The 23,009-nt window shown below is 47.3% G+C and overlaps 1 protein-coding gene across 4 annotated transcripts in view; it reads left to right on the forward strand.

Moving 5' to 3' along the window:
• Positions 1-2,679: 2,679 nt before the first annotated feature.
• Positions 2,680-23,009, forward strand: part of ELF5 (E74 like ETS transcription factor 5) — a 35,662-nt gene continuing 15,332 nt past the window's right edge. For 2 of the 4 annotated variants that reach the window (XM_032166287.2, XM_032166289.2), the window contains exons 1-2: positions 2,680-2,797; positions 10,966-11,090. In XM_032166287.2, the coding sequence (XP_032022178.1) occupies positions 10,970-11,090 (121 nt within the window). In that variant the 5' untranslated portion in view covers positions 2,680-2,797; positions 10,966-10,969. Of the gene's footprint in view, positions 2,798-4,753; positions 4,935-10,965; positions 11,091-23,009 lie in introns of those variants that run through there. The other 2 variants (XM_032166286.2, XM_032166288.2) reach the window with 1 other exon arrangement.

Consider the following 23,009-nt stretch of genomic DNA (forward strand, 5'->3'; position numbering starts at 1 on the left):
TATGTTACAATTATAAGCCCAATTAGTGTTACTTAATATTGCTGTATAGCCAGGACACCAGAAGCAGGATAGGCTGGGAGTTCTAAAATGTCTCATTCCTTCTTCTGCCCCCCTCCCCCCACCCTAGTCCTTTTACCTTCCTCTTCCATCCCCAGGCCCCATTCTTGTTGTCATTCAACACTCATAATGCAGTTCTTAGATGCTTCATGTTCAATATCATCCAAGATCTCCACTCCAATCAAATTTAAGTTTAAAGTGATAGTTAAACTTAATTAGAGTCAAATTCCTCTTTTATTTTGGGTTTATCTTAATCATCCCTTTTATCCACTGGTCCAGAAGCCTGTAATTTCACACACGGGCACCCAGAAATGCTATATTATTCATTTGGGACCATGAGACAAACAGAGTTCACGGTCTTATACATCCATTCTCAGAAGAGTTTTACACTCAAATAATTGAATCAGTTGGGCAGCCACAGCCCCTGGGGAAAAAATTGAGCCATGAGAGTATAGAAAAAAATATAATTTCTCCAAAAGTCTCTCTTTTTTTTATTTTTTGAGATGGAGTCTCACTCTGGTGCCTGGGCTGGAGTGCAATGGCGCAATCTGGGCTCATTGCAACCTCCACCTCCTGGGTTCAAGCGATTCTCCTGCCTCAGCCTCCTGAGTAGCTGGGATTACAGGTCTGCACCACCACGCCCAACTAATTTTTGTATTTTTAGTAGAGATGGGGTTTCACCATGTTGGCCAGGCTGGTCTCGAACTTTTGACCTCGTGATCTGCCCGCCTCGGCCCCCCAAAGTGCTGGGATTACAGGCATGAGCCACTGCGCCCAGCCCAAAAGACTCTTTTCTAAAAACAGTATCAGAATAACATGTTTTCCCTAAAAACCTCTCCACTGAGAAGAATGTATATGTTCAGAAAGAAACACTGGTAACATTTCAGAAACCAGTGACAAGATAGGCCAGTGCCCAACAATGGAAAACACAGTGTGTAGGACTATCACAGTCCACAGTCCCCTAGAAACCAAAGAGGAAGAGAAGTACGGAATTTTAAAGCGTGAAAGAAGCCCAAAGACCATGTGATCCAGTTACTTGCAAACCCTTTCTAAGAGCAGATTCTTTTGTTCAAATGAAATCTTACCCAGAAGATTTATGTAAAAGCTGAGATGCTCTTATTGAGTCAGGAAGGAACGGGGTGGTCTAGAGCCTAACCCACTCTACTCCACTCCCATCCTCTCACCCGCAAAAGTCCTTGTAAGGGCTCCAGGGAGCCCCTGGGGTTCCTCAAGTCGCAGTTTGAAAAAATCACTATTTCAATCCCACTTCCTCCTTTTGCCGCTGGGGAAAAATGAAGCCCAGAGAAGTCCAGGTTACCCAGCCAAGATAGAGGCCTAGGCAGTCACCTATCTTTCTTCAACAATTTTTCCATGATGACACCCCGAATCCTCTCATGAACTGCCTTTTGTTTCTGCAGGCTATATGCGTATTTGTATTTGTGTGTTTGTACCCATGCCCAGTGATCCCAAGAAAACATAACAAATCAGTCCCTGCTTTCGCTTTAAAGCTTGGAGTCTGCCATTTGAATACAACATCTCGGCTGCCCAAGAGGGCTAGAAGCAGAATGCAAAAAGGCACAGGTTTATAAATACCTGTCTCATAGATGACCTGGGACACTGTGCTTCACAGCCTAAATTAGGCAGAGTTTCTGTTGTCACTGAGAAGTACTAAAAAGCGGGCAGTTCTCAGCGAGACACCTGAGAGCTGGCATCCACATCAGGCCCCCTGGCCTATTAGCTTTGGACACCTGACTGGGCCACTAAGCCTCTTCATTTCTCCATCTGTGAAACAGACGAGGGGAAAGGGAGGAAGCCGCTGCACGGCTCATTACATCCAAGTGTTCGAAGTTTAATAAGTTAACGTGTCTGATGCCCTGATGGTGCTTAGGGAGAAAAAGTGGAAGAAAAGGCCCTAAAATAGTTCTCCAAGCTGCCTGTTCCCTTCACCTGGTTGGAAGGTGTAGGTTGGAAGAAATAGCCAGGGGGCGTCCTGCTGAACGTGCCCTATCGAGGACAATGCCACAGTCATCACAGCTAACCGAGGGCTTGCCTGGCCTCCTGCGAATCTCGTAATAGCCATGAGGAGAGACCCCATCACTTACATTACACTCAGGAAGCCCAGAGATGTTAGTTACATTTTTCTAGGTAGCACAGCTAGGAAATGATGGACACAGGATTTGAATCCAAAGGCAACTAGCTGCAAAACCTGAGGTCTTAACACCGGGCCTATAATGCTCTTCCTTCTCACCACATGGGAAAAACGGAGAAAGACATGATAAAGCACGGGGCTCAGCCAGCCTGGGAGAGAGGCAGCGCAGACGGGCACCAGGGTGGAATCTCTGTGTTTCCCCTCCAGCTTGCACAGAGGAAAATTCCTCAGCAAACGCACGATCCCGCACAGCTCCCAGGGACGAGAATTTTCTGCTTGTTTACTGAGTCCCCTGGGCTGGGAGTGGGGGGTTGCAGGGCAGGGGTGAGCTGGGCACAAAAGCAGGATAAAGGTAAACTTTCTGCATATGAGAACCATTTCCCCCCCTCCCAGGAGCGGTGTCACACTGTATGTCACCGTCATCAAAGGGGCTGTGCGTAAACCTGAAAAACCAAACGGACCTGTCTGTAGGTGTCACTTATATCACAAGGCTACAGGTGTCTTTATTTCCACTGCACGCTGGTGCTGGGAGCGCCTGCCTTCTCTTGCCTTGAAAGCCTCCTCTTTGGACCTAGCCACCGCTGCCCTCACGTAAGCGCCTTTTCTTTGCTTTTTTGGATGAATCGTAAGGGGTGTCAGGGCTCAGAGGCTCGGCCTGGGGCCTGGGTCTGCTCATCCATCTCCAGCTCCAGGGCCGGCACCTGCGCTGGGTGCAGTCCCAGGGCCTCCGGGAGCTGTTTGACACGGATGTGACGGCTTGCCTGAGAGAGACCCGTTTGCCTCCGCAGGCCTTGCGGCCACCCACCCTCCTCACAGCCCCTACTCCCTCTGGACCCCTTAGCTGAACAAACGGGAATTAAGAGAACGCGCCCAGGCGCTCAGTTCTCTACCCTCCCTAAAGCTTCTTTGGGAAGGGAAGCTGGATTTGACTCAGAAAAATAGTCAGCTTCAAGGAAAGCCCCCCACCTACCCTTCTCCCCTGGCCGAATTCCTTTCCCCACCGGCCTGCCCACTGTCCCCCACCCCCTCGATACAGAGAACTGTCTTATTATAGTTTGGGGCATTTTCAGGAATTTGTACAAAACAGTTTTAAAAGAAACCCATTTGCCCTCTGACATCTCCCCAGAAGAGAATGCTTCCAGAAAAGCAATGGTTAGGGTTTTTCCACTGTGTTCTCAGGCCTTGTCAGACTCTGCAGTGTTGCAGTGTGTGGGGTTTCTGCGGGGTTGCCCCCTGCTGACAGCGACAGGTAACACAAGCTCCCTGCTCAGGCTGAAGCCGGGCCCGCGTGTGGATGCCTTTTGTGCGCCCGAAAGTGTGTCAGACCCAACTAGGGGCAATCGCTTCATGTTACAGATGAGGAAACTGAGGCCAGAAAGGCGAGATGACTTAGGGAGGCAGCTCTGTGTTTCAGTCTAGTTCAGAGACCCAGGGAAAGGGGTGGTTTGCCCATCCAAGTGAACGCTTGATTCTTTTGTCTTCGTGTTCTCTGCGATACTGTGTTTCATAGTCTAAGGTATTCTCAGGCCGGAGTTTTCAGTTTGGTCGTCTCCCTTTTTCAGAAGTCACCAGAGTAGCACATTTTTAGATACATTGTTGATGGCTGATTTTTCCCTCTAAAACAGGATTGAATATATGTATTATTCCCCGTCCTTTGCATATATTGGATTGCATGATTTAAAAAAAAAAAATCCCCATTTTGGAGATGAGGAAACCGGAGTTCAAAGAGGGGCATGAATATTTATATACCACATCTATATGAAAAAAAGCTTAAGAATTTCAGCAGGCTGGGCAGTAAGAAATGTGCCCCATGTTCGCGGCAGCAGAGGTAGGATTTAACCCCGATGTATGTAATCCAAAACTGGTAAGCTTTGCATCGAAGCCTACAGCAAACTACATGGCATACCTTTCTGGATCTTCGCTGCACCTTCAGAAAAACAGCTATAAACAAACCAACACACAAACTCCCTAAGCGAGCTAAAGAAAAATGAGGAATCACTTGACAAGAGGTCAGCAAATTGGTTCTCACAGCTGCTGGGATTCCTCCCAGAAGAACAAACACTCAAGCACCCAACCCTCAATCTTTCTTTAGCAGTAAGTGTTGAAATACTCCACTGGGTTCTCCTCAATGGGCCCCTTCTTAGGGAGGTCCAAGGGCTGGGAAATTGACCCTCCCTTGCTCACAAGGCTTGGGAAGTAGTGGACATTTGGGTATCACTGAGGCTTTAGGGAAGGAAAACTGATTTTCTTCCCAATGATACCACTCAGAGGGTGGGGTTGAGGAAGCCCAATCTTGGCCCCTTTTTTCTATATTTTGCACCCTATGGCCTTGTTCTGCACAGTGATGATTTGGCCCGTAAACAGCCAATGTGTAGATGCTTAATTGGGCCAATTTTTGGTCACATGCCCAGAGCGAAGTTGATGATCACCACCAGTCAGGAAGGAATTTTCCTCCTCTGGCAAACTGGCCAAGGGTGAGTGGTTTGCTCCTTCCCCTCTCTCTGGGAGGCTGAGCAGGGGTGCCAGGTTGCTCAGGCCATGGGCGCCACACCTGTTATTGCTGCCTCTGATCTGTGTGACGCTGAGAAGCCCACAGGCCTGTCCATCCGACTTGGTGGACCCTCTCTGTGTGCATTTGGTGTGTGAGCCAGCTCTGAGAAGGGTTCAGAAGCCACTGGAGGCATCCGGGGACCTCAGCTTCCATGCCATCTCTGCCTCACTCCCACAGGTACCTGCAGCCAACTTTCTCATGTGTGAAGTGAGCCCACCTGATTCCTCCACCTTGTGTTAATCATTCTTGAGGCTTTCCTACTTACTAGGCAGCTAGAATGATGACTACATTTGGGGGAAACTGATTCTAGTTTCCATGGATCTATTGGTGGGAAGTGAGTGAGGGTCCAGAGTGTTTAAGGTACCCGGCTAGCCTGGGCAAAGAATATCCAGCTGTCCTGAGGTATCTACATCCAACTGGGGTAGAAGGCAGTGGGCACAGGAGAAAAGGGAGAAGAGGAAATCAGGGAGCTTTTTCAGCACTAAAAGTTCAGTCTGTGTGTGTAGTGGTTGGATTTTCCTCCAATTTGGTGGACTTGCTTGACCAAAAAAATGCAAATATAATCAATGTGTATGCATATGTGTGTGAGTGCCCAGGTTTGGATGTGTTGGCTCAATCAGGTGGGTGACTGCAGAAAGTCACAGAGTTAGGCCAGACCTTGGGGGCTGTCTTATCTGTGTTCTTGTTAAGTAGTTGAAGAACTGAGATTTGGAGAGGGGCAAGAGGCAGAATCATAACTCCAGGCCCAGGGCTCCTTCCATGATGAGCCAGCTAGTCCCTCACAAAATGAAAAGTATGTCCAGAACAGCAGGCCAAGGGACCTCCCAGGAAATCCCTGTCTGTTCTGACGCTGACACTAGGTTGATCTATCACGGCGCTTTTCCACCTTTTTTTTTTTATCGCTTCTCCTAAGGACACTTTTTAGGTCATTTTTTTCTTAATCATCTCCCCACCAGAAATGTGAGTACCAGAGATAAACTATACATCTACTGTAGACCTTTGGAGCGTGATAAAACACTGTAATTAATAACTCAGTTTTTTGACCCCCAAGAACCCATTTTTGTCCCCTAAAGAGGGGGGCAATATCACCCCCCTTGAGCAGGCCTGGCCTAACCTCAGGCCTGTGTTCACATATCCCTGGGCCACAATGTTACTTCTGAGAAAGGGGGCTCCGAACATCTGCCTTTTCCCACCCATCCTGCTCTACCTCCACTAAAGAAGTCCTTAAGAGCTAAAATGTTCAATTATTGCGAGGACCTTAGAGGGCCTAGAGAAGAGAGGCTGCTGAATACAAAGCAGCCATTATTCTTGAACTCTCACACCTACTGCATGCTGGCTAAGTAGCCAAGGTCTTTTGTGGAGAGCCCAGAGTTAATAACACCCACTCCTGCTGTACTAGGAAAAACAAAAACAAAAAACAAAAAAACAAACAAAAAAAAACCACCTTTTTCTGCTTTTATAAAAGGTATTTTTTCCCAAAGCAAGAAATAATTATAGAAGAAAAATAGCATGCTGTACACCTGAGAAGGCCCTTTACAAAAACTTAATGGATATAATTTGCCTTAGAAGGAATTACCAAAGGGAATCAGATACAGCGTTGTGTATAGCACCAGAGAGATTACAGATCAAGTGAGTGGGCCGGTGTAAAGAGGAGAAAGAATAACAATATTAAAGGAGGTAAAAATACTATTGATCAAAAAATATTTCTAGTTTTTATATAATGCCATTCAATTTACCAAATGACCTTTTTTTTTTTTAATACCAAATGACTTTTGAGAGCAATTAGCGAGGCATAGATGAGGAAGATCTCATTCCCACTGCCGTGTTTTGTATTTGATGGATTCCTTATTGGACACGGAAGACCTGGGGACTGTTATGTTTTCTTCTATGTTGAATTCACCTCTCCTTTCTCCCAATCCAATGAAGGTCATATCACAGGCCTGCCATCCTCTTCTTTAGTTTTCTGAGCCTTCTGGCCCAGAAGAAAAGGGATATATTTGTCTTCAGCCCTCACTTAAAGGAACTTTTCTGAAGTCCAGTCCAGAAAGCAGAAGTGGCTTTCAGCTCGTGAGGCCCTTCCCTTCCTCATAACCACTCACCCCATCCCTCAGCATCCTACCCCCCTCCCTGCCCCCCCACACTCAGGATATAAAACCAGCCAATCCGTGGGAAAATCACAGCCCAAACCCAGGCAGCCTTGACATCTGTGTGATTGGGCTCCCAGGAGGAGATCCATGCCCACGATAATCTGCAGAGCACATTAACCCTCTCCAGGCATCAGTAAAGAGACTTCCCAGCAGAGTCTGGAAACTCTCGGGTGATGGCCCAGAAAAGGTGCCTAAGTGTCAGAATTCAAACTCAGTTATATATTTACATCTGGAGAGGAGTTCTCATGCACGTTTTTGTTGTTGTTGTTGTTGTTGTTGTTTTTGAGACAGAATCTCACTCTGTCACCCAGGCTGGAGTGCAGTGGCATGATCTCAGCTCACTACAACCTCTGCCTCTCGGGTTCAAGCGATTCTCATGCCTCAGCCTCCCGAGTAGCTGGGATTACAGGTGTGCACCACCATGCCCAGCTAATTGTTGTGTTTTTAGTGGAGACGGGGTTTCGCCATGTTGGCCAGGCTGGTCTCGAACTCCTGACCTCAAGTGATCTGCCCACTTTGGCCTTCCAAAGTGCTGGGATTACAGGCATGAACCACCGCACCCAGCCTCTCATGCACATTTGATGGTGATGATGATGGTGGTTGGAGATTTTCAAGCATCTGCAAAGAATTGACCTTTGGTTTCAGAATCACACAATCCTGCCCCTCAGTACTGAGGTTTGATTTGCTATATAAGTGTGCCTTGGGGCTCAATTGTGTTTTCAGAAAGAGAAGCAGATGGATTGAGAGTCAGAAAACTAAGGACCTCCCTGCCACTTAACTCTGGCATCCACTGGCTATGTGACCTTGAGCTAGTTACACAAATTCCCTGAGTCTCAACTTCCTCAACTGTAAAATGGTGGAGGCGAGGAGGGAAACTGGACTAACTCAGTATTTTCCAACACGTGGTACTCACATCAACTGGCAATGTGCGAGATGAATCTGGTTAGGGGTTGCAAACTTTTTCTTTAAGGGCCAGGTATTTTAGGATTAGCAGGCCAAAAGGCAAAATCAAGGATATGATGTAAATATTTATATAACCACTTAAAATGTAACCACTTAAAAATGTAAAGTTTTTTTTATTTTTTATTTTTTATTTTTTTGTGAGACGTAGTCCTGCTCTGTCGCCCAGGCTGGAGTGCAGTGGCACAATCTCGGCTCACTGCAACCTCTGCCTCCTGGATTCAAGAGATTCTCCTGTCTCACTCTCCCGAGTAGCTGGGATTGCAGGCATGCACCAACACACCCAGCTAATGTTTGTATTTTTAGTAGAAACGGGGTTTCACCATGTTGGCCAGGCTGGTCTTGAACTCCTGACCTCAGGTGATCCACCCGCCTCGGCCTCCCAAAGTGCTGAGATTACCGGCGTAAACCACTGCGCCCAGCAGTAAAATTATTTTTAACTGCAGGCTTTACAAAAATAGGTGAGGGACTGCATTTTGCCTGTAGGATGTAGTTTGCTAACCCCTGATTTAGGTGGTGCATGAACCATTTTTATTCAAATGCTTAAATATTTATTTTTATGTATGTTTAAAAAATCCCGACTTTCCATTTATATTGCTGATATAAAGTTTTCCTTTTAATTAGCATATTTATGTTAAAACAAAAAGGGAGTTGATTTTTTTAAGTATTTTAAGTAAATAATAGTGCTCATAATATATGGATTGAGTGAAATTATCACAGTCGTAGGCAAATGACTGAAGTTTACGAAACACTGGACTAGATAAAGAATGCGTTCCTGCCAATCTTAAAATTCCATGTGTTTAATATCCCAAGACACTTACCAGTGCTGTGATCTTGAGCAGCTGTGTTCCCTTTGCAAAATGAGGAAAGAACTACTCTATGTCAACATTATTTCAAGAATCAGAGGCCGGGCGCGGTGGCTCACGCTTGTAATCCCAGCACTTTGGAAGGCCGAGGCGGGCGGATCACGAGGTCAGGAGATCGAGACCACGGTGAAACCCCGTCTCTACTAAAAATACAAAAAATTAGCTGGGCGTGGTGGCGGGCGCCTGTAGTCCCAGCTACTCGGAGAGGCTGAGGCAGGAGAATGGCTCAAAAAAAAAAAAAAAAAAAAGAATCAGAAAAAAGAATTCGGGTGAACAGATTTAATCCACCAAACATGGATTATTATTTTTTTCTGAATTGTGGGGAGATGGGATTCAGCAGAGAGTGGCATGTGGGAATATGGGAAGCAGCAAAGTTGAGCCTGGCACAGGCAAGAATGTGTGCAAGCAGGGGTCCCAGGCCTGTTCTTTTCTGCCTTCCCTCCAGGCTTAACCACACACCCTGCCCCAGAGCTCCTTGCCGCCGCCAAAGTGTGTGGGGACTGGAGCACAGCGATTAGAATGGGCTTTTTAAACAGACACACCTGAGCCACCACCCAGCTTCGCTGGCTTTGCATGTGTTACCCGGAATCTCAGAGCCTCCATCCCTCATCTATGAAATGGAACTGCTACCAGTACCTATCTCAGAGTGGTTGTTCTTTGCAGACCAGGAAGAATGAAGCTGAAGTACTAAAGTACTTAGCATGAAGCCCAAAGCGAAGTGCTTGTTGCAGTTACCACAGGTCCACACTCGTCTCCAAAACCTTGGGCCACACATGCTGCAGAATTCTGAATTCTTCACAGATTTAGGAAGGCGAGATAGTATATATACCATGGAGTACAGATTACCCCTCAGGGTCTAGGGTTGCTCAAAACATTAATATTTCTGCACTGCATCATAAGAATATTCACTCAGTGCAATAAATAAAACTGTAACCATAGTTATAAAACTGTATAACATATATATGTTGTATGTATGTGTATGTATATATAAAACAGTATATAAAACTATATAACATCAATTCAGGACTGTTTTGTGCTAGAAAATAAGATTGCAGCAAACACCCACACACATACACACACACACTTCCTTTCAGTTTTCAGAGCTTTCAGATTTCAGAATGATGGATTAATCATACACAGTAATTCTTACCTTGTTTTTATTTATTTTTTTTTTCGGCCAGTTTCTGTGGCTCACGCCTGTAATCCCAGCACTTTGGGAGGCCAAGAAGGGGAGATCACTTGAGGTCAGGAGTTCGAGACCAGCCTGGCCAACATGGTGAAACTCCATCTCTACTAAAAATACAAAACTTGGTCAGGTTTAATGTTACACACTTATAGTCCCAGCTACTCGGGAGGTGGAGGTGGGAGGATTGCTTGAACCCAGGAGGCAGAGGTTGCAGTGAGCTGAGATCACACCACTACACTTCAGCCTGGGCGACAGGGCGGGATTCCATCTTTAAAAAAAAAATCAATTTTATTTTATTTTTATCATTTCAACTTTTAGTGTCGATTCAGGGGGTATGTGTACAGGTTTGTTACCTGTGTGTACTGCATAATGCTGAGGTTTCAGGTGCTGTTGATCTCATCACACAGGTACTGAGCGTAGTACCCAGTAGTTTGTTTTTCAACCTTGGCCCCCTTCCCTGCCTCCTCCCTCTGGTAGTCCCCAGTGTCTATTGTTCCCATCTTTATGTCCAGGAGTACCCAACGTTTAGTGCCCCCTTCTAAGTGAGAAGATGACGTATACGGTTTTCTGTTCCTGACTTAATTTGCTTATGATAATGGCCTCCAGCTGCATGCGTGTTGCTGCACAGGGCATGGTCTTGTTCTTTTTTATGGCTGCATCTCACCCTGTTTCTAGAAGCATATTATTGAACATCATAAGTCAGAGTTCAGGGGTCAGATGTGAGCAAACAGGAAACATAAATAAAGAGGCAGTATTGCATAATCGGAGCCTCCACACTCCAGTCCCCACTTTGCCACTTCCTAGTTATATCACTTGGGCAAGTGTCTCAACCCTTTTGCCTGTTTTCTCATCTAAAATGGGGATAGACAGGATGTGGCGAGGATGGAATAATGTCACTCATAGGTGACATTAGGGGGTGTCTGCTTCTAGTGAGTGACAGGTTTGTTATCATTTTTAAAAACAAAGTATTGCCCTGCTAGGGGCTCCTGCACAGTGTGGCTTCAGGAGGACCTCACCCCAGCTCCTCACGACCTCTCCCGCTGTTGCAGGGTAATGTTGGACTCGGTGACACACAGCACCTTCCTGCCTAATGCATCCTTCTGCGATCCCCTGATGTCGTGGACTGATCTGTTCAGCAATGAAGAGTACTACCCTCCCTTTGAGCATCAGACAGGTGCGTACGTTTGAAAGAGACCATCTGAGCGCAGCCAGGATGGGCTAGGGCAGGAGGTGGTGCTGGCCTCAGGCGGAAGACAAAGCTGTGCTGGGGCCTAGGAACACCAGAGTTCAGGGCAGATGACTGGAGGGCTCCTGGATGGAAGGAAGGGCAACCTCTTGCAGATAAAAGGTGCTGGAACCCTCACCCCCAAACTCCCTAGTTCTGTGGCCTCGAGGCTGTGCACGGCTCAGCTAACCTCTCTGAGCCTCATTTTGCTACCAAGTAAAATATACGTCTCTTGGGGTTATTATGATATTTAAACAATGTAGCAGAAAGAAAGCCCTTAGCCCAGGACCTGGTCTGCTGTGTTTGCTTGATCATGGTGGTTTTAGCCAGCATTTACTGAACACGAGCTGTGTACCAAACCTTGTGCCAAGCACCATCTCAATCCTTGCCAAAGCCCTATGAGATGAACAGTTATTATCCCCGTTTTATAAATGAAGAAACTGAGATACAGAGAGGCTAAGTGACTTGCCCTTGGCCTCACAGTTAAGCCCCATGCAAGTTGACCCATCTTATAATTGATATCACACTGTGGTTATTGATATTAATATATCATTATTCTCTGAGTTTCTATTTCTTTTTCCCTAAACCAGGGGTGATGAGAGCTACTATAAGGACTAAGGGAACCAAAGGGTGTAAATATGTAGCCTGGCACAAAGCAAGTGTTCAGTAAATATGAGCCCCTCGCTGTTCTCCAGGCCTCCCTCCCCACCCTTCCTCCTCTCTCTCAGCCCAGATTTCTCCACCTGAGAAGGCAGCATGGGACCTTGAGAAAATCCCATGCCGGAGGGAGGCCAGCCGAGCTTTGCCCCCAGAAACCCTCTGAGGGCCTCTGTCACTGAGGTGCTTGGGTGACCGCACATCACAGCACACCTGGCTGACTGCTGGCATGACAGGAGCACGCGCTGCTTGGTGGTGATGCAAGTGCCAATCAAGCTGTCAGTTCTCACTAAGTGTTAACCCCACGTAGGAGTCCAGACTCAGTGTCTGGAGGCAGGCAGTGTGCAAGAGAGGCCACGCCTCCAGCGGTTGCAGCCAGAAGCCCCTGCCTATGGGGCCAGGGGCCAGAGGCCAGGCTGCACTCACAGACTTGAGGCACTTACCTACATAACGCAATCCCACACTTGCCCCCACCCCACACAGATGCACACACACATGCACACACACGCACATGTGAAATCTCTCACCCTCATCTGTAAGGTCTAGATCATTGCATTTGGACTTGAATCAAACAGATACATTGTACAATTCTCCCTTAGGCCTGAGAAGCACATTGTTTCCCAGAAAGACATGAGAAATGTACTGCATCTCCTTCTCTTGAAATTTGGTTAACAGGTTAAATCTGAAGGAGGAAAATGAAAACTTTCAAGTCGCCATGCCCTCCCTATGTGTCCCACAGTGGTGGGGCCCAGCTCCAGGCTCTCTGTCTACCTATGCACAAAGCCAGGCCTCACTTAACCCAGACCTGCCATTGTGGGAGCCCCCTCTTCCTGCCTATTCTACTGGGAGGCAGTTGGGGTGGCAGTGGGAGGGATGGGCCACAACCACCTGCCCCAGGCAATGGCCTGGGCAGTGAAGCAGCAGCTCTGTGTCATGAAGATCTGGCGTGTCCCAAATGGGAAGTCTGGCTTTGACACTAGCTGTGTCATCTTAACCTCTCATGTCCCAGTTAGTTTCTCATCTGTGAAATCAGAATGACCACAATGCTACCTTGTAGAGTTGTTATGCAAATGAAATGAGTTATCATATGGGAAGTGTTTAGGACACAGTCTCGTACCTGGTAAGCACATGTAAGTGTTTAAAAAATTGAAGGATTAGCTGGACGCAGTGGCTCACACCTATAATCCTAGCACTTTGGAAGGCCGAGGCAGGATTATCACTTGAGCCTAGGAATTGGAGACCAGCCTGGGCAACAGAGTGAGACCTCATATCTATAGAATTGTTTAAAAATTAGTCGGGTATGGTGGAACATGCCTGTAGTCCTAGCTGCTTGGGAGGCTGAGGCAGGAGGATCCTTGAGCCTGGAAGGCTGAGGCTGCAGTGAGCTGCAATCATGCCACTGCACTCCAGCCTGAGCAACAGACAGAGACACTGTCTCAAAAAAAAAAAAAAAAAAAAAAAGAAGAGTCAGGGAGCAGGCATGGTGGCTCCTGCCTATAATCCCAGCACTTTGGGAGGCCAAGGCAGGCAGACCACCTGAGGTCAGGAGTTTAAGACCAGCCTGGGCAACATGGAGAAACCCTGTCTCTGTGAAAAAATACAAAAATTATCTGGGCATGGTGGCACGCACCTGTAGTCCCAGCTACTCGGGAGGTTGAGACAGGAGGATCCCTTGAGCTCAGAAGGTTGAAGCTGCAGTGAGCCGTGAGTGTGCCACTGCACTCCAGCCTGAGCAATAGGGGGAGACTCTGGGAAAAAAAAAAAAAAGGATTAGTTTCAGTTTGGGATAATGAACAAATTCTGGAAGTGAATAGCACCAATGACTGCACAACAATGTACTTAATGCCACTGAACTGTACCCTTAAGAAAAGTTAAATTGGTTAAGTGTTATGTTATGTATGTTTTACCACAATTTTAAAGAATGAAGTTAACAGAAGTGATCACCAGTGGCATTGCCAGAGTTCCTTAAATCCAACCAAGTCTTAGATATTCAGACACAGCTCTCCGGCCAGAGGCTTCTGCATTTCGATCAGCGTCATGAAAGGTTAGACCAGGTCATTGCTAGGATCCCTTCCAGAAGCTTCTGTGATTCCTGCATCAGGCAATATCGAAGACACAGCCTTCTCTTCCCACCACCCATTGAGAGAACAGAAATTCCCATCAAGGCATGCGGAATTGAAATAATTCCACATGCCTTGATGAAAATAAAATATCCTTCAAGACTGGCCCAGGTTCCTAAGGCTCCCTGAGGGATGGAGCCAGGCTTTCGAGTAGCCACCGGCCCTCGGGATTTCAGGCGAAGCTGAGTATCACTGACCTCCAAAAGGTCAAAGTTAGGTGCGAAATGTTCACCTGGAGTGAACACCTCTCTTGGAGCTGCCCGGGCACCGGGTGAGCCTCGTAGCCCTTGCTCTCCCCCACAGGTGGGAGGAACAGCAGGAGGGGCCTTCTGTCTTTTTTCAACAAGGACGTTGCCACCCAGAGAGGTGCATCCATTTGGAGTTTCTGCAAAAGCCCCCTCTGCCAGGGCTGGGTCAGGAGACAGCCAGTTTTACCTCTGGGCACTGCTCAGCCAACTTTCCCTGCTCCGTGGCCAGCAGGCTCTGAGACACCTCTCCTGAGGTCCTTAGCCACCTCCCAGGAAATACTATCTGGAATTCTGGGCCCCCCTAAAGATTGTTGCAGTGGCAGCTTCCTGTTCACCCAGGTTCATGGGCAGACACTGCCACTTACCAGCCATGTGACCTGCAGCCAGTTTTTTGAGATATGCTTTCCTCTGCCTCCTAGAGTTGGGGAGATTGAATGAGATTTTGTGTAAAGTGTTTAGTCACATGCCTGGCACTTGGGAAGTGCTCACCCTAGCCAAGAACTCCTCACCAGGCCGGGCGCAGTGGCTCAAGCCTGTAATCCCAGCACTTTGGGAGGCCGAGGCGGGCGGATCACAAGGTCAGGAGATCGAGACCGTCCTGGCTAACACGGTGAAACCCCGTCTCTACTAAAAATACAAAAAATTAGCCAGGCATGGTGGCGGGCACCTGTAGTCCCAGCTGCTCAGGAGGCTGAGGCAGGAGAATGGCATGAACCTAGGAGGCGGAGCTTGCAGTGAGCCGAGATCGCGCCACTGCACTCTAGCCTGGGCGACAGAGCAAGACTCCATCTCAAAAAAAAAAAAAAAAAAGAACTCCTCACCACTCCCTGTTGGGTGGAAAAACAGCCTTCCCTCTCCTCTCTTCACTGTCCATATTAAACAAAAATAACAACAGATCTCCATCTCAAGCTTCCCAGTTCAGAATTTTTAACAGCTTAGATATCTGAGACCTGAGGGAAGGGAAGGAAAAGGAGAAAAAAAATGATGTGCCTTCTAGACAAATGATGTCTGGGAGAGGGAAGGGTGGAATACTCAGCCTATTTAGGAAAACCAGCTGTTCTCAAAAACCCTTCAAATGGCTTGAGCAGAGTGCTGCTGAATCTGTGCCCTGGTGTGGTAACCACAAAGGATTCTGACCTGCTTTTTGAAGCAGGACTTCTGCTTGGCTGCACTACAGGCAGGAGGGTGGACAGTCACAGATTGCAAAATACTCTAGAATTTCATGAACTCACCCTGCCTTGCCTGTGGCTTTTTCAAAGTAAAGAATGATGACTACTGGAAAATATATCCAAGTGAGCGGGAGGGTTGCTGGCGGGGAGGCTGCATGTAGTTCACATGCATATGATATTTTTAAAAGATGGTTTCTCCAGTCGAGTTCCAGTAGCCAACCTTCCAGTAGTCATTGAGTACCCTGGCCTTTCTGGAGTTCTTTCCTTAACCTCCACAGACCCACACCCCTCCCCTGACAGCCAATGTGCCACGTACACGTGCAGCGCCTCCTTTGCTTTGGAATCTTGCTTATACTGTCAGCTGCAGAGGTTTCTAAACTGAGGCTCCCGAGAGGCTTTAGGGGTTTCCCAGAGTTTCCTCAGGGACCACCAGAGAAAGGAGTGAAAGTGACAGTTGAGAAGATGGGGCTTCAGTCCTTCTCTGTGCACCTCGCTTCCTAAGCATGCTTCTCCACTTTAATTCTGAAGACAGTAGAGCACAGTGAGGCTGGGCTGCAGGAGCCAGAATACACCCAGATAACCCACTCCTAGCTCTGCCACTTATGGGTTACATGAGCTTGAAAAGGGTCACACCCATGAGCCTTACTTTCTCCCTTTGTAAAATGGGTAACATGACAGAGGACTTCATAGCATTGTGTTGAGGACAACATGAGAAAGCACAAAGCATTTAGCATGATGACAGGCACATACTAAGTGCTCAATAAATATGTTAGATATAATATTATTGCACAATGTGAGATTTTATTTGAAGAAAGCACTTTTTGTAAGAAAAAAAAGCGCAAAACCCACTAGTCAGAGAAAGAGGCATCTGGATCCCTACATGGGCTTTCCTAAGCAAGATTCATGTTTTATGTACAGAAGTTTGAGAGCAGATACAAAGGAAAGAATCTAAGAACTTCTAAGTCAAAACCAGATCAACAAATACAAAATCATCTGAAAGTCTGAGATGAGCCCTGTGGCAGAGCCCACACCTCAGAAGGACTCACTGTTGGCCACCTCTAGCCCAGTCGACACGCACCTGAGCCTTCCGGGTGGCCATGGCCCCAGGACTGCTCAGGGCTTGGCTCTCTTGGCCCCTTCCTAACCCACACTCCCGAGGCCATGGCTACTTTGCAGCCAGCCCTTCTCCTGTTTTCTCTATCCGGTTTCCTACGCTGCGCTGGACTTTACGTTTCCATCTCATGGTCTAAATCTTTCCACAGGCTATGCTGGAAAGCCAGAAAGGGGTATGGGATGGAGCTGGACTGGCTCTGAGAGGAAACTTGAAAGCCATTTATCATTTCAGGTTTTCCCTCGTAAAGTCCTTCCTTTCAGTGACAAAGCTGCAATTGATGGTGCCCCTGCTATCCAGTTCATTCACCACCTCTCTTCAGTGCTGCCCCGGGCAAAACACTTTCCCAACTCCCTATGCTAGTAAATCATGCTAATTATGGTCCAAGGTTGTCTAACTCGGGCCTCCTCTGACCCAGACTGTCTGTCTTGTCCCAGCCAAGCCCTGAGCTTGCTTTACTGTAGTTGTTCCTCAGCTAGATTGAGGAAGGCCCCGTTTCCCTGAGAACAAATGTAGTCCCAAAATAATAACCAGTAACAGGTGACTTATACTGAAAACTTACTGTCATTCAGATACTGGGCTAAGTTCTTTACCTGCATCATTTCCTTTTCACAACAAACCTCCTAAGATATAGGTACTATTGTTATTTTTATTTTACCAGTGAAGGAAGTTGAGGTCCAGAGAGGTTAGGACAGTTTGTTAGAGTTGCACAGCTAATCCATTGAAGAGCCAAGATTTCAAATCAGGAAGGTCCATCTCCACAGCCCAGGCTCAGTTGCCGCACCCAACCCTGTGACTTCCATTGGAAGGTCCCTTCCACTCCAACAGGCTCACTGGCAGAATCCTAGAATGGAGGCTGGGAACAAGAATTGGATTCTTGTACAGAATTCCTGTAGATGGCAGGTTCATCTAGCTTCACAAACTTTCTTATCACTGCTCCCCAATCAGCAGAGGAGAAAGATCAAGTTCCACTCCAGAGGGACATAACTGAAAGCTCTAAGCTCAAACTTCTTTCAGAACCTGCAAATTTTGCATTCTGCTGCATATCTATTTTGTTGTAATATAAAAATCAGGCCAGGCACAGTGGCTCATGCCTGAAATCCCAACAATTTGGGAGGCTGAAGCAGGAGGCTTGCCTGAGCCCAGGAGTTCAAGAACAACCAGCCAGAGCAAAATGGTGAGACCCTGTTTCTACAAAATTAAAAAATTAGCCATGCATGGTGTTGCACACCTGTGGTCCCAGCTACTCAAGAGGCTGAGGCGGGAGGATTGCTTGAGCCCAGGAGAGTGAGCCTGCAGTGAGCCATGTTCAAGCAACTGCACTCCAGCCCAGATGACAGAGTGAGACTCTGTTTAAAAGAAACCAAACAAACCAAAAATTAAAATTTTCCCTCAAAATTTTTGCTTTGAGTGAGGCTCCAAGAAAATAAACAGTGTGGGTTCCAGGATCTTTATATAGGAAGGGCTTAGGGACAACAATCCATTTGGAAGAGATGGCCAAAGGACTTGTCTGGAAATGATTTTTTTTTTTTTTGGAAACGGAGTTTCTGTCCCGTCACCCTGGCTGGAGTGCAATGGCACCATCTCGGCTCACTGCAACCTCCACCTCCCAGGTTCAAGCAATTCTCCTGCCTCAGCTTCTCAAGTAGCTGGGATTACAGGCGTGCACCACCACACCCAGCTAATTTTTGTACTATTAGTAGAGACGGGGTTTCACCTTGTTGGCCAGCTGGTCTTGAACTCCTGACCTCAGGTGATACACCTGCCTCAGCCTCCCAAAGTTCTGAGATTACAGGTGTGAGCCACTGCACCCAACCTGGAAGTGATTTTTTAAGAACACTGCATAAGATTGAGAAGACATCAGTTATCTATAACAGAGAAGGAGGTGGGGGATTAATGGACCCATCCTCTGATCTTTCTCTTGAAGATGCATAATGAATGTTACGTGACTTTCAATTACCTGCTCTGTGCACCCTGGGGATACAGCACTACCACCATCACCCTCTCCTCTGCTCAGTTTCAGAAGCTTGAGTCTTGTGTGTGTCCTGATGATTAAGAATTTTACAAAGTCACCAGACTCACCTGTGTCCCCAGCTTTTAACAGCTTTTAAAGATAGCAGCATTAAGGGACCTAACTCAGCTTTTAACAGCTTTTAAAGATGGCAGCATTAAGGGACCTAACTCAGGCTGGCAATGCAAAGACAAATTAGCTAGGTTTGGTTTCTAAGCTTGGTTTCTAATATAACTCCTATTTTTTTATGAAGAAAATAAACCAAAGGTCTAGAAAGGGACAAAGCAGCTGGCTTACACATTTAAAAAAAATTAGAAATGTTTGAAGGAATGTAATTAAAGTGGTGACATGGGAAGCCCAAGAGGTAACCCTAATATTGACAAGTATAAGTGGATGATATTTAATGAGCACTTGCCATATGCCTGGCCCTGTTCTAAGTACTTTCCATGTATTAATTTACATAATCCTTTTAATAGCCCAGATAAGTAGATCCTATTATTTTTATTTTGCAGACGAGTCCGAGGAGGCAGGACCACTAATTGTGAGAGACCATGTGCCCTTTCAACTTTGAAGGGGAATTCAAAATATAGGAATCCTGGTTTCAAGTTTGAGTACAGTGATTTTCAAGGAGCCTCCTGGAGCTAGTACCTTCACCTCCACTCCCAGCAAAACAGGGTTGCTTTTTTCCAGATAAGTTTTAACTTGAAGAAAATATTATTCAACCATAAAAGAATCCTTCAAAGTTTTAGCATGCGCACTCCAAACAATAATCTTGAAGGAGACAAGTGGCCAAAAGCCTGTGAGATTCTTCATCACAAAGTGATGGCCAGGAGTGATCCGGCCCATGAAGACATTTTGACTGGGCTTCCCATGGTGTTTTGTAAAAACCAAGCCAATTGCCTCACTTGAAAATAGAAATCAGGAGATTTCAGTTAGCAATCTGGTCCTGGCAACACAAGGCCCACCTTTCCACAAGGCAAGGGGTCAGGTAGCCGTTGTGCACTTTGGCATGAACTTTCCAATCCCCACTGTCTCCACATGGGGCCACTTCAGGCATAGACATTATCTGCTGACCCTGTGGGCATCTGGTGCACACACCCAGCTCTGAAAGCTAAAGTCCTCCTTCTGAATTTAAATGCATCTCAGGTTATAGCATCACTTGTGAAAATTCCCCTAGAATTTCTGAAAACTCCCTCTAGTTCAATTCTTCCTTCCAATGCAGCTGGCCCTGAAACAAGTGTCCTGACCCACTTCAGACTTTAAAAGAGCTGGCAGAGCCTGCTGCTTAATAATAGTGACCTATGGGCATTCAGATCAAGCCTACCAGGCCCAGGATGGGCCTCTACTGGTCGACATAGGCAGAAGGGCCTCATGGCTCAACTTTCCCAAAATGTTGAGATTATTTTATAAATGACAGAAGCATTGAGAAAATCACTCTACATTTCCAGACAACACAACCCATTAAAAATAATATATTCTGCGGGTATATAACCCCTTATTTTATTGCCCTGAGTTCATGTCTTCTGAGTAGCAAAAGGGTCTTCTTCATGTCTTCATTAAGGTTCTAAACACTATCATCTTCAGTCTCGCCATCCTCTTTCTGATTCTTCAAAGCTAGATTGTATTTTTTATTTTTTCTAGTCAGGCTCTGCTTATCCATTATTTATAATTACAATTACACATATCTACCTTCATCCAAATCTTGCTTTAGTCAGTCTTGAGATGTGTGCCCAACTTGGTCCTCCTCAACCAAGAAGAGTGGGGCGTGGTAAGAGGGAAAATGCCGACAACCAAGAAGAGTTGGTGAGGCCTAACTCCTTTACTGACAGGCCATGTGACCTTACAGGGGTCCCGTCGGTCCCCGGAACGGCAGTATCCTCACGTGTAAAGTGGAGAGAGTGACTGTCAGTCACCTGGTCAGTCAGTCACACTCACTGAGGTAGGCCTGTGGTGGGCTAGGCCAAGCTCCAAGCACTCCTAGTTCAGGGCGAGCAAAAGCTCGAGGTCTGGAGGGGAGGGATGAGGAGGACGCCTGAGGGGCACTCAGTGAGGAGGAGGAGACCCTCTGCGAGGGGGAGTGAGGATGAGCAGAGATTCCTCAGGAGAAGGCAGATGGGGACCACGTTCCATCCAAAGAGAAGTCCCTGTGGGAAGACTCTGGGCCGTGGAGCCTCCTGAGAGAGGAGAGTAGGAGAGGGGCGGCTGAGGAGGGGCTGACAGCGGCCTCCCTCGTCTGGGCAGCCTCCGCTCTGCCGCCCTCCTCCCGTCCTGAGGATGGGACCCCCGGAAAAGCGGCCCCTGGAGGCCTGCCATGGCACCCAGAGCAGCCATTTTCCTCCCAGCTCTGGGGCTGTGGAAGGAGCTTGCGGATGAGGAGAGGGAGCCTCCGCAGGGCTCTGGCTCCCCTCCAGGGGCCGAGGCCGCACACAAAGCCGCTCTGTGGGTGAGCTTCAAAGTGGAGCGCCGAGGAGCAGGGAGCCAGCGCCAGCAACGCCTCCCCGGTGTGGGGCCTGGGCGTTTCTCCGAATCCTTGAGGCCCCCTTGGCTTCCGCAAACACTATGGCCCTCTTTAAGTGCCAAAGAAAATAACAAGGGGGTGGAAGCAGAGAGGGGAGGGGAGGGGAGGGAAACAGGGGAACAGAGCCTTGGCGAAACCTTTCCATGAAAAGAAATCAACTGTGCCCTCCGACGGCCGCACACCGATAGCCATCTAGGGCAGGGCCCGGGCAGGACCCGCAGCTGAAAAATGTCAAGGCTCATAAACATCTCTCAGGGGAAGCCAGTAAAGTCCAAAGGCCCCTCAGGTTTACTAAAGCCAGAAATCAGTAGATGAAAGCTCAGGCCGAACTCAGGAATGGCCCCTTGTTCTGCCAGGAGCCCCTGCCTGCCCTGAAGAGCCCCCACGGGCCTGGTAGGCCAGCTCCAGCCGGTGGCCAGTGAGCAAGACCTGAGTCATCTGTCTCACCGGCTCCCTGGCTCTTCCTATCTGCCAGCTAGAGGCTACGACATCAGCCTCAAGCACCCTGGCACAATATTGACGCTTTGATCTTAATGCATATAAAATTCTGAAAATTTTTAAATACAACAACTGCCCCTCCACCCACCCTTCGGTGGGAAGAGAGATCTCTGGAAGACCTTTGGGTTTTAAGGGGAGCCTCTATTTCCTCTTTTGTGGAATAGTCCAATTACACCTACTGGATAGGATTGTTGAGGGGACCTGAGAAACTTGAGACAACGAAAACACGTAGCGCCTTGGCTGCCTGAGGGTGCTGAGTGAGTAGTAGCACCTGACCGGCAGAGGCCCCACCTCCTGCCTGGAATCATCAGCAACTGACACTTGTGCGAGTTCTACTCACCTTTAAATGCTGCAAATCGCACCACTGCCATTTGCTGTGGGGTATAACATGTGAGGGACCCTTTCTGTCATCGTCACCTTAGCCACTCTGCTCTCTGCCTTTCTTCTCAGGCCCTTGTGTTGTGTTCTCTCCAGCTTTCTCCGTGCCTCAGCCACTCTTTATGTTCCATCTCTGCTCTGTGCTGACCCTCTGAGGACCAGTATGGTGGTGTGGGGAGAGCAATGGCTTTCGAGTTCAGGCTAGGGTTCAAATCCAGCTCTGCCACACACTGGCGTAGGTTCCTGGGAAAGTCCTCCATGACTTTCAAGCTCCTCTTCTGTGATCTCCTGGGGGACAGGGACCGAACCTGTCCACCATGGATCCTTAACATACAATGTGTGGCTGCACACATAGTAGATATTCAATCATAATGTTTGTAATAGCATTTAAATCCTCCAGGCTCTGTTCCAGGTACTTTTATGTATATTAAGTCATTTAATCTTCAGAACAACACTATGATATAGGTGCTATAATTATTCCAATTTTACCAGTAAAGAAACTAAAGCTTTTATTTATTGAATGAAATGAATAAATGAATGAATGTTTTCCATGGCAGACACAATAATTGTTTATGTCAAAGAGCCTGACCAAGTACCTATTACTGCACCTCTTCCATACCTTATGTCCACCCCACTTTCCATTTCTCCTAAGAACAGTAGGACAGAACTGTTGAACACCAAATCTCTGCCCCTGGGCCAGGCAGAGCCACATCCCAGCCTCCCAGACAGATGGCACTCACAACTGTCTAGGCATGTACATGACTCCTCTAAAGGAGTGAGGGGCTCTGATCTCAGGATAGAAATTACTCCGAACGCCACCAAAAACACAAGAGCAACAATACAACTAACTCTCCCATGACCACCTTCCTCTGGAGGTGCGTACTATGGTGACCCAAGGACTGTCAGACTCTTGGCAATGTCTAATAACCCAAGGTTCTTTGCACAAGATGGCCAGTAACTGTGCAGAAACAAATAGCCAGCATTAGGCAGCTGCCCTTTAAAGCATAGGGAATCACACCAGCTTCAAATGGTGTCTGACACACAGTAGGCATTTAGTAACTATTGAATTGGATGGTAAGTTTCTGTGCACCATTCTACACACATTAACTCCAAATTCCGTAACAGTCCTGGGCGTTGAGCATATTATCCCCATTTTAC

The sequence above is a fragment of the Hylobates moloch genome, unplaced genomic scaffold (genome assembly GCF_009828535.3).
Source record: "Hylobates moloch isolate HMO894 unplaced genomic scaffold, HMol_V3 SCAFFOLD_11, whole genome shotgun sequence".
Taxonomy (NCBI): Eukaryota; Metazoa; Chordata; class Mammalia; order Primates; family Hylobatidae; genus Hylobates; species Hylobates moloch.